Source organism: Gigantopelta aegis, chromosome 8 (genome assembly GCF_016097555.1).
Source record: "Gigantopelta aegis isolate Gae_Host chromosome 8, Gae_host_genome, whole genome shotgun sequence".
In the NCBI taxonomy this organism is placed as follows: Eukaryota; Metazoa; Mollusca; class Gastropoda; order Neomphalida; family Peltospiridae; genus Gigantopelta; species Gigantopelta aegis.
Window position 1 is genome coordinate 69,558,151 of NC_054706.1, and position 17,859 is coordinate 69,576,009.

Sequence of the window (17,859 nt, forward strand, 5' to 3'; positions counted from 1 at the left end):
CATCGCATTGCAAGATTGAAGTCATGAATTACTACAAAATGCATGCTTGTTTAACTTGAAAATATTGAAAGATAGGAATAAAGGTGATTTCCTTACCCTTCTTGTTGAGATGAGTTGAGTTGAGAATAAAAACAATAACATATTAAAGATGTTGGTTATTGGCTGTATACTGTATCCTGTTCAGGGTGTATATCACCAAGTCAAATCCCCTGAACAACAATAGTAAAATAACGGTTAAATCTGATACACCCAACGTTTCAATCAACATATACACCTTGGATATAAATGCTACAGCTTCTCACCTTGAAGTAAATCGGGGGGAAATGGGGGCATAAGCGTACGAGACAGGGGGGTAGGCAATACTAGTGCTGAAGCAAAACTTCAAATTCGGATAAAAAATAATACAGATATTCGGGCACAATTTGCCAATCTGAGACCTTTTTACCATGTATTTCTATCATTCTACCCACAAAATTACTTATAATCCATGTAAAAATGCGTAGTGATTCGTTTGCAACCCTATATAGCGGTTTTGCAGGAATACTAATAAGGATAAATGTTATCCAGATTCGGACAAAAAAAGCCAGCCTGCCCACCCCATCCCTACAAAAATGGGAGCCCGTACGCTCATGAATGGGGTGGGGTAAAGGTGCTATGTCAAAGTTGTAATAATGGAGTTTCCCGCCAAAATGTTTTTATAAATTTTTGCTTTAAAGTATAAAATTATACTAAATAATTCTATTTACTAGTAGAAATGTTTGGGGGTTTTAATTCGGGAAGAATCTTGAGTGTGTCACACGCATTAACTAAGATAGTGGCCATGCTATATTTAGCCACAAATTATTCGGGAAACTCTCTTGTCGTCCAGTGCAAGACTTTTAAAATTTAATTTTTAAAATTTATAATAATGAAATTTTATTATTTAAAATTATTATTCTAGAGTTAACTGTGGAAAGATTATGCGTGAGATCGATTAATTTGTAATTATATATTATAAATAAATGTGAAAATAACGAAATATTATAGTTTCAACTTTGACATTGGTTCTTTAAGCTGCTAGTTTCAGAAATAACGGGAAGCAAGAAGGATGAAATCTCCAGTAAAGGATCTCATCGGCTGTCTTCCTATAGACGAGGCACTAGACAGAGATTCATGGAATCACTATTTTGCCAACCGCCCATTTGACTCTGCATTGGGCACGTATTACGGTTTTGACGTTCACTGGCGTAGCCGGAATTTTATTTATATGTTTGTATGTATGTATATATATATATATATATATATATATATATATGTATGTATGTATGTATGTATGTATGTATGTATGTATGTATGTATGTATGTATGTATGTATGTATGTATGTATGTACGTACGTATGTACGTATGTATGATTGTATGTATTGATGTATGAATAGCTATATATTGTACGATGTTGACTGTTACATACATAGATGTTAACGCACTGGCGCAGCGGATAATTAAATCCTTTCTGGCCTTACAATTTGTCCCATGCCGTTGCTGGGACTTGAATCTGTGGCACCAAATCGCCCGCAAATTGCAGACTAACCACGATGCGCTCTGAGCTATTGAGGCATGTATGTATGTATGTATGTATGTATATATGTATGTATGCATGTATGTATATATGTATGATTTTGGAAAATTTAATACTTTTTTTAAAAACGTTTGATTGGGGGGGGGGGGGGGGGCATGACATCCTGTGCCTCCCTCCCTATTCCACTGTTGTCCTTCACGTTTGACTACCGGTACCCTAATTCCGCTCAAAATGTTTATTCTATTTTAGTGGGACCTCGCATGTTTCAATCATAATAACAGCTGGTACACTGATACCGGTTCAAATTTACTGGCAAGATGAAACAACAACATTTTATATATGACAAGAAACACTGCCACATTTGTCACCCCCAAAAATTTGTTTTGTTTAACGACACCACTAGAGCACATTGATTTATTAATCAACGGCTATTGGATATTATACATTTGGTAAATTTGACATATAATCTTAGAGAGGAAACCCGCCAATTTTTTCCATTAGAAGCAAGGAATCGTTTATATGCACCATCCCGCAGACAGGATAACACATGCCACGGCCTTTGAAATACCAGTCATGGTGTACTGGCTATCACGAGACATAGCCCAATGGGGCCCCCAGTGGGTCCACCAACGGGGATCGATCCCAGACCGACTGCGCATCAAGCGTGTGTTTTACCAATGGACTACGTCCCGCCCCAATGTATCACCAGGACTGATAGTGTTAGCTGTGGTAATACAATTTTTATCTTCAACTCCTTAATAATGAATGACACATTTTTATTCCTGCCTTCACGGAATAAAATCGATAACCTACGCCATTAACGTCTTATTCTCTAAATGTCTAGACCTAACATTTACCAGAGCCGTACTTCCGGGATAGTTTTATATAGGGTAACTATGAAAAGGCTGCACCGCTTCGATGTAATATTTCCTACAAAAAGTTTGCTGTTATTGAGATTGTTCTTGACAAAACAATATTTAGATTTATTATTAAAGCAAATACACTGTAAAATACGAACTCTGGTTCAGTAACGCTTGCTATTGTTGTGTTAAAAGAAGGCAGGAATATAATCCAATTTGACATATTATCGACATGAGCTATTGTCGTAAAACGAAAGTCGCTCGGGCAATAATAAAATTAAGGATTTGTGCTCACAGACTAGAAATAGAAACATTTTTTATCCTAAGGTATGGGGATAGGAAAACTCTGCCCCTTCACCTTGCATCCCTGGTTTACTACGGGCTTGTTACATACTTATGTTGTAAAACGTGTCATGTTCTTTGTATAATTCATACATAGAAACAAAGCCATTGGATTGATTTAATTGTTATTGTGTGTAATCAATCCAGGGACAATGGTGTAGCCAGGATTTTATGCTGGGGGGGGGGGGGGGGCACCTTCAATGATGGGGGACACACATAGGGCCAAATTTACAAAGCGTGTTTATGTCTTCCATGCGTATAACTACATACATTTCTAATGCTTAAAACACCTGCGGCTAAAAATAGCAGGCTTTGTATAGTTAGTCTATGAGTCGTGTTAGGTGGCTAAAGGCAAATATAAAATGTGGTGAGGGGGGAAGGTATGCGGTGAGGGGGCACCGTGACCCACCTTAATTCATCAAGATTAACCACGATCACCACAACACGTCGACGTATTTAATTACGTATTATCGAGGTTTATCGTGATGAACTGCAACAGTCGGCTGCCACGGAAAAGAGAAGCAACAGACAGAACAGAATAGGACTAGACATGTCTCAGATTGCAGACGAGTTTGCAAGTTTATAAGGAAAAAAGTTAATTGTTTTGTTATTTTCTTATTAAAGACTAGTATATTGTTGATGAATACAAGGTAATATGTGTATTCATTACTGCTTGTATCTTGGGAGAGAGCAAATTGGGAAAATGTGTGAATTTCATGAAAATATCATATTGCTTAAAACTTTATTGTTTCATGATACATCACCAGTACCGCAAGTAGTGTATGATAACAGGTACATATATATATATATATATATATATATAAATAATATATATATATATATATATATATATATATATATATATATATATATATATATATATATATATATATAGAATATCATAAATAGTGTATGGTGACATGTACTATTGTAGAGCATGTCACAAGTAGTGTATGGTGACAGGTACCTTTACATAGAATACCACAAGTAGTGTATGATGACAGGTACGTTAATATAGAATACCACAAGCAGTGTATGATGACAGGTGCATTTATATAGAATACCACAAGTAGTGTATGATGACAGGTACATAATATAAAGAATAACACAAGTAATGCATGATGACAGGTAGATATATATATAGAATGTCATAAGTAGTGTTTGGTGACAGGTACTATTGTATAGAATATCACAAGTAGTGTATGATGACAGGTACCTTTACATAGAATACCACAAGTACTGTATGATGACAGGTACCTTTACATAGAATACCACAAGTAGTGTATGATGATAGGTACCTTTGTATAGATTATCAAAAGTAGTGTATGATCACAGGTACCTTTATATAAAATACCACAAGTAGTGTATGATGACAGGTACCTTTATATAGAATATCACACGTAGTGTATGATGGCAGATACCGTTACATGGAATATCACCAGTAGTGTATGATGACAGATGCCTTAATATAGAATACCACAAGTAGTGTATGATGACAGGTGCATTTATATACAATACCACAAGTAGTGTATGATGACAGGTGTATTAATATAGAATACCACAAGTAGTGTATGATGGCAGGTACCTTTATATAGAGTCCTACATAGAGTGTATGATGACTGATACATATATATAGAATGTCACAAGTAGTGTATGATAACAGGTATCTTTGTATAGACTATCACAAGTAGTGTATGATAACAGTTACCTTTGTATAGATTATCAAAAGTAGTGTATGATAACACGTACCTTTAGCCTATCACAAGTAGTGTAGTATAACGTACCTTTATATAGAATATCACAAGTAGTGTATGATGACAGGTACCTTAATATAGAATACCACAAGTAGTGTATGATGACAGGTACCTTTATATAGAATATCACACGTAGTGTATGATGACAGGTGCATAATATAAAGAATACCACAAGTAGTGTAAGATGACAGGTACATATATAGAGAATATCATAAATAATGTATGGTGGTAGGTACCTTTATATAGAATATCACGACTAGTGTATGGAGACAGTTTCCAGGGCTAGCTCTGCTACTCGCCAAATTCGCCAATGGCAAATTTTAGGAACAACTGGCGAATTTTATTTCGATTTGGCGAACAAATTTCATGTACTAAATGTGTTTTTTTAGCATTTTAAAGATGATATGGCGAAATGTTTTGCTCACCCAGAGCTAGCCCTGAGTTACCTTTATATAGAATATCACGAGTAGTGCATGACGACAGGTACATTTGTATAGAATACCACAAGCAGTGTATGATAACAGGTACCTTTGCATAGAATATCACAAGTAGTGTATGATGACAGGTACCTTAATATAGAATACCGCAAGTAGTGTATGATCACAGGTGCATTTATATAGAATACCACAAGTAGTGTATGATGACAGGTACCTTTATATAGAATATCACTAGTGTATGATAACAGGTACCTTTGCATAGAATATCACAAGTAGTGTATGATAACAGGTACCTTTATATAGCATACCACAAGTAGTGTATGATAACAGGTAACTTTATATAGCATATCACAAGTACTGTATGATAACAGGTACATTTATGCATGGGCATAAGCTGTGTGGTCGAAAGGTTCGAATTAACACACACACACACACACCATCCGCACACAGATCATTTCAAATCCACCCTGAACTTTTGTTCACATTGATTCATTCAGCCAGAACAAGACCGAGAAACAGAGAAACAGTGTATGTGTGTGTTATCACGCGAGCTCAATTTCATATGGAGAAATCGGATTACAAATTGCACCCTATTGTCTCTGAAAGTATGTCAAACGATTCGTCAGGTAATAACTTGTTTGCTCCTAAAATAGCTAATGGTGACATTATTTTGACACTAATACCGCAGTGTTCGCCTTGTGCGCAATCGATCGAGGGTTGACCCCTGTCAATAGGCCCATTTTTCGTTCCAGGCCAGGTCTGCACAAATTGCAAATAATGTTTGCAAACACTTTTTTCTTTACATAACCCATTTTCCAAATAATATAAAACACTATATAAATAATAATGTAAACTTTCAGATAATTAAATAGAAAAAATTAATATTAAGTCAGTTATTCTCTGATTTTTAATTTTTAATTTCCATGCATTAATTATGTATTTTATTTTGTCAAGAGTCAGATAAAATTAATGATAGAGTACCTTTCATAAAATAAAAGCCGTATAACATCGTTTTTATAACTTTATCAGTCTGTTCACAGCCTATACTAAGTCGGCTGTGTACTCGCTTGAGGTGCTTGCGTCGTAGGGTCGAACCACCTTGGTAGATCCATTCAACTGAATGGCAGTCATTCTACAGATAAAATAGGAGGGTGTATTTATATGGGGAGTGGCAGTCATTTACACATACAATAGGAAGGGTGTATTTACATGGGGAGTGGCAGTCATTCTACAGATAAAATAGGAAGGGTGTATTTACATGGGGAATGGCAGTCATTCTACAGATAAAATAGGAGGGTGTATTTACATGGGGAGTGGCAGTCATTTACACATACAATAGGAAGGGTGTATTTACATGGGGAATGGCAGTCATTCTACAGATAAAATAGGAGGGTGTATTTACATGGGGAGTGGCAGTCATTTACACATACAATAGGAAGGGTGTATTTACATGGGGAGTGGCAGTCATTCTACAGATAAAATAGGAAGGGTGTATTTACATGGGGAATGGCAGTCATTCTACAGATAAAATAGGAGGGTGCATTTACATGGGGAGTGGCAGTCATTTACACATACAATACGAAGGGTGTATTTACATGGGGAGTGGCAGTCATTCTACCGATAAAATAGGAGGGTGTATCTACATGGGGAGTGGCAGTCATTTTACAGATACAATAGGAAGGGTTTATTTACATGGGGAGTGGCAGTCATTCTACAGATAAAATAGGAAGGGTTTATTTACATGGGGAGTGGCAGTCATTCTACCGATAAAATAGGAAGGGTTTGTTTACATGGGGAGTGGCAGTCATTTTACAGATACAATAGGAAGGGTGTATTTACATGGGGAGTGGCAGTCATTCTACAGATAAAATAGGAAGGGTTTATTTACATGGGGAGTGGCAGTCATTCTACAGATAAAATAGGAAGGGTTTATTTACATGGGGAATGGCAGTCATTCTACAGATAAAATAGGAGGGTGTATTTACATGGGGAGTGGCAGTCATTCTACAGATAAAATAGGAGGGTGTATTTACATGGGGAATGGCAGTCATTCTACAGATAAAATAGGAAGGGTTTATTTACATGGGGAGTGGCAGTCATTCTACAGATAAAATAGGAGGGTGTATTTACATGGGGAATGGCAGTCATTCTACAGATAAAATATGATGTGGTATTTACTTAGGGTGCGTTTAGACAACTCCGTCCAGATATATAATTTGGAACATATTATTTGATGGTTGTTGTCATTTAGATTTCCTAAAGATTCGTGTATAGTTGTTAGCTGTATTTTACAGTTACGTAAATGTTTTGTATAATAAGTAGTTTCATGTTGCCAGTGGTACTATTGTCTAGACAACACGCATGACGGAACACCGAATTATCTTTGTGAAACATAATAACTTTATTAAAATACTCGATTGAAACTGAATTTGAAAATAGCGTATTGCTGATTTTATTGCTTGTACTATTCAAGAGAGTCTTTATTCATTTGTACTATATGCATGGCTATATTGATTTTCCAATCGCATCACAATAGAGTAACGCCTGGGGTGTTGTCAGAAGTGTAGTGGTTATTGCCTGAAGTAGGTCGTGAGTTTGCTACTATGTATGCTATTGGTAATAATGCCTGTTATTTTATAATACGTATTGTGCTTACTTCAAATCAGGACATGCCTAAACCTTCTAGGGGTAATTCCTTCGTCCACCCATTATGACATTGCATACACCTATGATAGTTATCCTTACGTGTGTTGTTCCTCATCGTGGTGTACGGGTGGTAACATTATTGTGGGTTTCCTTGAGAGTGGCTAATGTATGTTTGGTATCTCTATGTTGTGAGGACATAATGTTTGATACTTTACAATTAATCAATGAATTTTTCCATAATTGTGGTTGTAAATCTTTTGCAGGTGGCACTTGATGTTTACGTGTCCATTTCCACTGTCCTGATGGATGTTCTAGCTGCAGTCACCGTTATCGCTGTTCTGTGTAACGCTGTCGCACAAGACGATGAATACAGCTCCAATCGTACCCTCCAGTTTAATGACACTTCTACGGTCAGTTTGGGTAAAGAGGAAATGTTTCGACGTTGTATGACATACTGCAATGAATCATCAATGACCAAAATATTTTCTGAATGCAGTGCAACGAATCCTCCATGCATTGACACAAACTGCAAGATTACTGGCTGGCTGGATCCTCTGACTGTGAGTTATGTGTTGATACCAAAACTACCAGAAAGGAACATATTAAGGGAGCTGCAAATTGATCGGTCCTGGGCCTAGTTATTAACCAATAGTAAACGAATTATTTTCGGCTATTAGAGGTCTTTGTTTGTACATTACACACTACTTTACTATAACTTAAATTATTTAGTTTGGCAAATGCAGTATTTTTCTAGTTGTTTGTAGAAACTAAAAATGCATTTAACATTGTAAAACAGAAAATGTACTGAAACTAGTCACTGACTTGATGATTCTCCCAAATCAACATGACCACTTTTATGATTGGTGAGATTACTAGTTGTGCAGAAAGTATTATCCAACTTGGAGTTGTCCGTTGCAAAACTAAAGTGTTATTAGTCACAGTCCCTTCTTCCAAATAACCAACCAAACTAGCTGTATTACCAGTAACAGTCTCTATCACAGTAACAGTCTCGCATCCTCGAGTAAACCAAAATAGTTTTTTGTTTGTTTTTATCATTAGACTGCTGATTTTGTTTCAATTCTACAGGACACCTGTCGCTGGCTGAGCTGCCCACGTGGAAGATATTTACTAGAAGGTGACTGCGTCTACACTGAGTACAACATAACAGAAATAGAATATTGGTTTGAAGCTGCCTTTACTCTCCCCATCAGCAACGGCACCAAACAGTACACAAATCAAAGTCTAGAAAACATGGTATTTGGGTCGTTGTCAAGACTGTTTTCTAGAGAACAAGTTAGACTTTTTGAAGTTCAGATAAAAACATACGTAAGTAGGTATACTCTGTTAGAAACAGTGAGCGTTCGCTGTGCCTTTCTACCGTTGGTTAACTTAAACAGAACAGTATTTGAGGAAACCATGACAAGTTCCATTTTTCAAGACTGGTATCTACATACAAACCACACAGTGTTTTCACTGCGACCTGAGAACTATGACAGTAAGGATGTGATGAATACTACAAGGACGCGGATATACATTCTGGATCCGGAAACAGGCGAATGTTGTCGACCACTAAGTAACGACACCAAACCCTCAGATATGGACGTCGATCTTATAACTGGTCGACTAACCAACGTTGTCCTCACACACGTACCGTACTGTCCATACGTCAGGTTAAACCACACAGACTTCACACTGACTGATGACGTCGTGTCACTGTTGTTTGCAGACGTGAAACTGACCAACGGAACTTACGTCATACAACAGTCTGACCTGCTGGTCTGTCGTGACCTTGTTGTTGACCTGTACCAGTCTGCTACTTCCAAACCGGAACCAACAATAGGGCCGATCCCGTTCTTGGTCTGTACATGCATTTCCTTGTTTTGTTTAGCGCTGACCTTCATCACGTTTTGCACGTTTTCGGAATTGAGGACGCTGCCGACCAAGAACAACATGTTCCTCGTCATATCCCTGTTCTTAGCCCAGGGGATTCTCCAATTCTCGTCGTTGCTCACATTCAACAAATTACTCTGCTCAGTCGTGGGTCTCATCATTCACTTGTTCTGGCTCACAGTCTTTCTCTGGATGAACGTCTGCTCATTTCACATGTTTTACATCTTTGTTATTTCCAAAGTTTTGATGGTGAACAGTAGATCTCCGAAATGGCTCCTCAGAAGGTACGTGATCTACGTCTACAGCAAGGCAATACTTCTTGTGATCAGCAACATGTTGGTCAATGCAGCTTTCGGAACGGAGGTTGGCTACGGGGGTCCTTACTGCTATCTGTGGCCAGGAGACGCAACATCCATCGCCATGGTAGTCCCCATTGTTCTCATTTTGTCAGCAAATGTTGTATTTTTGGTCAAGACGATTCTCGGCATATCTAAGGTTAAAGAGATGAAGCGAGAATCGGGCAGCGAGAGAAATAACATATTTGTCTATCTGAAACTGTCCAGTCTAACTGGTGTTGTGTGGCTGTTGGCAATTATGACGATGGTGATAGCATACTCACCTCTGAAATACGTCACGATAGTGCTAAGCACATGTCAAGGTGTCTTCATCTTCTTCTCCTATGTAGCAAACTACAGGACTTTAGCTCGTTGGGCTTCCCTTTGTGGAGTACCACTGAAGGAACATTCTAGAACGAGCACATCAGTCTAATTATACCCTGATGAACTGAACAGAAAGTGGCATATTCACAACCATAACATTTTGATATTATTATAAATGAGAATAGGTGTTTGTGCATGCCTGTGTGCATTAGGTGTATATGTATTTGTGTATTATTATTATTATTATTATTATTCCTACTACTACAGCTGCTGCTTCTGCTACAGCTGCTGCTGCAGCTACTACTACTACTACTGCTACTACTACTACTACTACTACTACTACTACTACTACTACTACTACTACTACTACTACTATTGCTGCTGCTGCTACTACTACAACTACTACTACTATATTGTTACTATTACTGCTTCTGCTTCTACTACTACTATTACTATTGCTACTTTTACTACTACTACTATTACTACTACTACTACTATTACTACTACTACTACTACTACTACTACTACTACTACTGTTACAATTACCACTACTACTTCCACTAATGCTACTACTATTACTTTGACAACGACTACAACAACAATTACTGCTACTTCTGCTGCTGCTATTACTACTACTGCTACTACTAATGCTATTAGCATCAGCAGCAAGTGATAATATATAAATACAAACGTCGTCGTCGTCGACACCATCATTATCAGCATCATCACCATCAGTGTAGTTGACCTTAAATATATAGGACAGTAGCATACAATTCATTGTGAGGACAGGGTCTGGAAAGGGGTCAGTAGTAGCGGAGATTGCCTTAAAGAGACATTCCTGAGTTTTCTGCATTGTAAGATGTTTCCGACTAATAAAATACTTATACGATAAAACTTACATATTAAATATATTTTCTGGTTCAGAATATCAGTGTCTGTATATTCAATGTGTTTCTAGTCGTCTTAATATCTTCAAATAATTTCGTAATTATATTTTGGGGAAAAAAACGACATTTAACCTAGTACAAATATTAGAACGATCAGAAACACGTTTAATATACAGCCACTAATATTGTATGCAGAAAAATATATTTGATATGTAATTACAATCGTTAAAAAGTCTTTGTTAGTCGATAACATCTTAAAAAGTGCAGCAAACGCAGTAATGTCCTTTTAATATTATATTTGTGTTAGGATCTGTTGGGTGCTACCTGTGGGGACCTAATCCTACTTTGAGCGCCTTATTAGGGCGACGACACTGTTATTATAGTCATCGTCATCATTATCATTATCCTCACCACTGATGTCATTATCATTATTGTTATTATTTATTGTTTGTTGTTTTTACTATTATTAATATTGTAGATTTTATTGAGTTTTGACTATTGTCAATTTCTTAATATACAGAAATATAATATACTTTAGGGTAGCTTGTGTGTGTATATATATATATATATATATATATATATATACTTTGTCAAAAAAAACAAACCCGCATAGGTGATAGGGAAAGAAGAAAAGTGTTTGATTTGACAAAATATCGGGTTTTTTACAATGTTGCTGAATGACCATGTTTGTAATATTCTTGGAATGGGACAGAATGCCCAAATGCACCCTAAAACTAATTTAACCTACGTTGTGCGACAATTGCAGGAAATCGGCGTGAAATGGTCAGATTTTGGCGAATGCACGTGAAACTCGGGGAAAACATTAGGGTAGTGATGGGTATTTAAAGATGAAATGCTCGCAATGATGCCTCATTTCCATTTCGACGTAGACGAGTTACGAGATGCCAAGACTAAACCTGCCGAATCGAAACAATGCAATAGGCCGCCTCCAGTTAGGTGAATCGCAGTCAGCAGTCGCACGCCACATGAATATCCATCAGAGCACCATTTCACGTCTCTAGGACAGGTACCAACAGTTTCAATCAGCTGAAGACCGGCCCAGAAGTGGAAGACCTCGCATAACAACTGCAACACAAGATCGCTACATCCGGGTTCTGCACTTGCGTCACCGAACTGCCACAGCAACTAACACTGCTGGACGCATACCTGGTTTGAGAAGGGTGTCTGCACAAACCATTCGGAACCGACTTCGAGAAGCTGCTTTACGGGCTAGGAGACCGTATGTTGGCCCCGTCCTGCGACGTCAACATCAACATTTACGTGTTCGCTGGTGCACGAATGTACAGAGGTGGAACTTGGGGACACTGGCGGCGAGTATGGTTCAGCGACGAGTCACGTTTCCTTCTATTGCGACGTGATGGACGACAACGTGTTTACAGACGCCGCAATGAACGTTTTGCCAACAATTGCGTCGCCCAAGTTGACAGATTCGGTGGACGGAGTGTCATGATGTGGGGAGCCATCTCATACACCGGCAGAAGTGAACTTGTCTTCGTACAAGGCAACCTGACAGCTGTACGCTACCGGGATGAAATTCTTCGCCGTCACATGCTTCCTATTTTGGATCGACAGAGAGAACTCTTTCAGCAGGAAAACGCCAGGCCGCATACGGCACGTGTAACAATGGATTTCCTACAGAATGAGAACATTAATGTGCTGCCATGGTCATCAAGATCGCTAGATCTCAACCCCATTGAGCATCTATGGGACAAACTGGACAGACGTGTACGCCAGCGTGATCAGGAGCCTTAGACGCTTCAGCAACTTTCACATGCACTGCAGGAAGAGACTGTCACATGAACCGCATTCAGAGACTCATTCAGTCTATGCCAAGGAGATGTCGCGCAGTGATTGCTGCTGCTGGTGTCAGTCAATAGTAAGAACATTGTCACATACTCATGTCAAATTTGACTGTGATACGATCATAAATAACGAAATTATGCCACTTTCTATTAAAGAGATAATTCCATGAATATTTTGCATATGCGTTTCTTTTTTGACAGTGTGTGTGTGTGTGTGTGTGTGTGTGTGTGTGTGTATATATATATATATATATATATATATATATATATATATATATATATTATATATATATATATATATATATATTATATGTATGTGTATATGTATTGTATTATATATATTATTTTTGTTCTTTTGCATGGATTGTTTAATCATATGTATTTGTCTATAACAATAAACTACCTGTTTTAATTTTTCAGCTTCAAACTACATTTTTACCACAGTACAAGTAACCTTGTCATAGCCATTTTTAAACAATTTAAAATATGTATAACTTTATGTCTTTATATTCCAGATACGACTAAGTATAAATGTCCCTATTTAGCTTTCCATACTTAAGTTTTAAAATGTGCCATGCTCTTTGTATAATTCATATACAGAAAAATAAAGATGTAACCTCTGTTATTTTAGCAACATTATTTGTATGAGTTTGAAAGCCTTAAGAAAAGCATCGCCAAACATTTTTTGTTGTTTTGTTGGGTGGTCGGGTTTTTTGGGGTTGGTTTGTTGTTGTTGTTGGGGGGGGGGGGTTTGGGGGGGGATGGTTGGGGAGGGGGGGTTGTTGTTTTGTTTTTTGTATATGTCAGTGATGCACGATGATGATCATTAACTGCGTCTAACTCTGAATACACCATCGGAACATGACACGACATAACAGTATATTTACACTGGCTGTTCAGCAGCAGCATTTTTAAGGAGAATGTAAAATAGAATAAAAATACATACCGGTATGTAATAAGATGGTGTACAGTATGGTTGTATTCATGTGTGTGTGTGTGTGTGTGAGAGAGAGAGAGAGAGAGAGAGAGAGAGAGAGAGAGAGAGAGAGAGAGAGAGAGAGAGAGAGAGAGAGAGAGAGAGAGAGAGAGAGAGAGAGAGAGAATATATTTAAAATAATGTGCCAAAAGCCAGTTTCAACTTGCCAAACAAAAGAAACGTGCAGACAAAATAACCAATAATTCGAATTAGCATTTTGGGCAAATTAATGTTAAAATATATTCGCAAACTTAAACTTTAATTCCAATTCGAGTGAAAAGCTATCTTTCTTGATGACAGCCAGGGATAATTGATGTCATTTTCTTTGTAAAGAGGCGTACAGTAACTGTTGTTGGGCGGTGCTTGGCCAATACCTTGTCGCTGGCCCCACCCAAAGGACAACGTTCAGCGTAACGTTTCCCACGTTTCTGCTTTACAGCATGTCTGTACTAACCTCGACCTTAAGGCTAGCACGTTCTCGGTTCGCCGCGTGAAACCGTCGCCCACCTAGAACACATTTTGATAGTGGCAGTCCTCTTGCGGTGTAAATATGTAATTACAAATGGTTTGTAAAGGATTACTAGGACAGTACCGGTCCTCCTGTAGAAGAGGCATAGACGAGGCACCTAACAGTGATTCGTGGAAGCAAAGATGACTTTGTAAAGGATTACCAGGACAGTAGCGGTCCACCTGTAGAAGAGGCATAGAAGAGGCACCTAACAGTGATTCATGGAAGCAAAGATGACTTTGTAAAGGATTACCAGGACAGTAGCAGTCCACCTGTAGAAGAGGCATAGAAGAGGCACCTAACAGTGATTCATGGAAGCAAAGATGACTTTGTAAAGGATTACCAGGACAGTAGCAGTCCACCTGTAGAAGAGGCATAGAAGAGGCACCTAACAGTGATTCGTGGAAGCAAAGATGACTTTGTAAAGGATTACCAGGACAGTAGCGGTCCACCTGTAGAAGAGGCATAGAAGAGGCACCTAACAGTGATTCATGGAAGCAAAGATGACTTTGTAAAGGATTACCAGGACAGTAGCGGTCCACCTGTAGAAGAGACATAGAAGAGGCACCTAACAGTGATTCATGGAAGCAAAGATGACTTTGTAAAGGATTACCAGGACAGTAGCAGTCCACCTGTAGAAGAGGCATAGAAGAGGCACCTAACAGTGATGCATGGAAGCAAAGATGACTTTGTAAAGGATTACCAGGACAGTACCGGTCCTCCTGTAGAAGAGGCATAGACGAGGCACCTAACAGTGATTCATGGAAGCAAAGATGACTTTGTAAAGGATTACCAGGACAGTACCGGTCCTCCTGTAGAAGAGGCATAGACGAGGCACCTAACAGTGATTCATGGAAGCAAAGATGACTTTGTAAAGGATTACCAGGACAGTAGCGGTCCTCCTGTAGAAGAGATATAGAAGCGGCACCTAACAGTGATTCATGGAAGCAAAGATGACTTTGCCAATATATCCTTTGGTCTCTGGCTTGTGCAGAGATATGATTTTCAGTTGCGGAAAAGGAATATTTTGATCAAATTTGAAAGCTCAATCACTTCTTCCTCTCTCCCTAATACGTATTTAGTAATTGTGACGGTACATGCTCTTAATTTGTTTTCGCCTGTGGCGATTTTACTTGTGTTAGAGGGCCGTGTGCAGTTTAATTGCACTTAAGCCCAGCTGGGCAACTTGTTACGTAATACTTCGCGCGATCGGGCATTCCAATATGCACTTAGTCCAGCTGTGCGGTTTTTACAACCGTGATTTGGCGACGTTGGCGTCAGTAAGTCTGACGATCAGAGAGAAATATACCGACTCTAGTAGAGTTGGAATATCAGATGATAGGGGGAGGTACCGCCTTGTCCCCCCAGGCGTATTCTGATTTATAATAAATAGCTAGGATTTAGAGAGATCGAGGAGAACGAAAAGGAAGCTTCGCGGGAACGTTAGTCCGTTTGGACTTTGGTAAATATCATTTCTGCTCTGTGTATAACCTTGATCTGATTGATGTGACTTTAAATATTTTATACTGTATTATACCAATATTCTTTAGACAGTGTCTTCGGTCGTCTGACGAAGTAAATCGTAGACTTTTTGTTCTAACATTATATGAGTATTTGGTAATATAAAGCTTAGCCAGTCATCCTAGCGGACCTAGGTAAACTGTAGGTTATTGTCTTTATTGTGATAGGTACCAATATTAATTCTGTGTCACAAGGTTACTGAATGAGTAGTTAGGGTTAATTAAAAATTAACCCGTTAGGAACAGAGCTGTAATTCTTTTATTAATTAAGTTCCCCTGGAAGCGTTCCTAAATTATCACACGTTACTGAACGAGTAGTAAGGGTTAATTAAAAATTAACCAGTTAGGAATGGTGTTGTAATTCCTTTATTAATTAACTTCTCCTGGAAGCGTTTCTCAATTATCACACGTGTGGGTGTGGTGTAACGGTGAAGTGATTCGCATATTGTGTAACTAGACACCTAGAGATTAACTAATTAAGTGATCAGTTCTGGGTTGTTATTATTGCTGTTATTAATTATCTACTACGGCTGTACATTTGTCAGCGTAGATTAATACAGATTCCAAAGTGTATTGTGTTTTTGTTGTGTTTCTAGTGAGCTAAACGTGCTATAAATATATATACTTTATATAAGATCGTATCTCTGATCATACCTAGACGAGCCATACTAGGGTTTAACAGCCTGTTACAGAGATATCTAATAGATATACAAGTAGGAGAGACATTTTTTGATAATCGTGTTTTTTATTCGGTTACGGGAATTATAGAATCCCCGTGACAGGAGTAGAAAATTGGGGCGCTCGTCCCGGATCTGAAACGGGACATGCATATTTAAAAAAGTATTGTTTTGTAAATGGGGGCTTTATAAATTAATTTTTACAAATTTACTCGAAGTAGCACGTTGTTCACTAGAAAAATTAATTAATAATAAGTGCGTCATATCTAAACATGGATAAGAATTTGCTGGATAGGCCTACGCTCAGTGTAGTGGAGATTAAGCGAGCACGTAAGGCCGAGTTAGTTGAAATCGCGGGTGAGCGAGAAATTGATTTAACATCAGCTAAAACTTTAGGTGATATAAAGACAATTATTATCCAGGAAGTTTTTGGTGATAGGCCTGTTATGGAAGACAGTGAGATTGTTCCAGAGATAGAGATAAATGAGTTAAGTGTGGAACAACAATTAGCTTTTAAAAAGCTTGAGTACGAAAAAGAAGAGAAAGAGAGAGAAAGAGAAGAACGTGCATTAGATAGAGAGAGAGAAGAGAGCGATAGAGATAGAGATAGAGAAGAGAAAGAGAGAGAAAGAGAAGAACGTGCATTAGATAGAGATAGGGATAGAGAAGATAGAGAGAGGGATAGAGAGAGAGAGAGAGAGAGAAAGAGAAGAGAGGGATAGAGAAGATAGACATAGGGATAGAGAATTCCAGTTAGAAAAATTAAAAGTGGAACATGAGTTAAAGTTGAATACTGAAGAAGTCAGACGAGAAGCCGGAAATGGGTTTAACATGTCGGAGCCTTATAGATCAGTACGGGTATTTGATGACCAGGAGGTAGACATGTTCTTTCAACTTTTTGAACGGGCCGCTAAGCAGCTAAATTGGCCGCAGTCTAAGTGGACATTGTTAGCCGTGTCTAAGTTTAAGGGGAAGGCTAGTATAGCTTATAATTCAATGAGTGATGAGCGAGCAAGTCAGTACGACCTGGTTAAGGCTGCGGTGTTGAGGGCGTATGAATTACGACCTGAGGATTATCGTTTACGGTATAGCGAGTTGAGAAAAACGCAGGGTCAGTCTTATAGTGAGTTTGTGGCTAAGAAGGCAGGGATGTTTGATAAATGGGTTGTTTCTCATCAGGTAGAGTCATATACCGAGTTACGGGAGTTGTTGATCTTACAGGACATTAAAAATGGATTACCAGTTAGCTTACGTATTCACTTAGAGGATCGTGAAGTCAAAAAGATAGAGGAGGCAGGCATAGTGGCAGATGATTACGTGTTAA

At 38.3% G+C, this 17,859-nt stretch overlaps 1 protein-coding gene across 1 annotated transcript; it reads left to right on the forward strand.

The window, feature by feature from the left end:
* The first annotated feature begins 7,086 nt into the window (after window positions 1–7,086).
* LOC121379802 (probable G-protein coupled receptor Mth-like 12) lies at window positions 7,087–10,253 on the forward strand. Its single transcript, XM_041508453.1, has 3 exons — window positions 7,087–7,119; window positions 7,859–8,005; window positions 8,682–10,253. The coding sequence occupies exons 1-3, from the start codon at window positions 7,087–7,089 to the stop codon at window positions 10,251–10,253; spliced, it is 1,752 nt and encodes a 583-aa protein (XP_041364387.1).
* The last annotated feature ends 7,606 nt before the right edge of the window (window positions 10,254–17,859 follow it).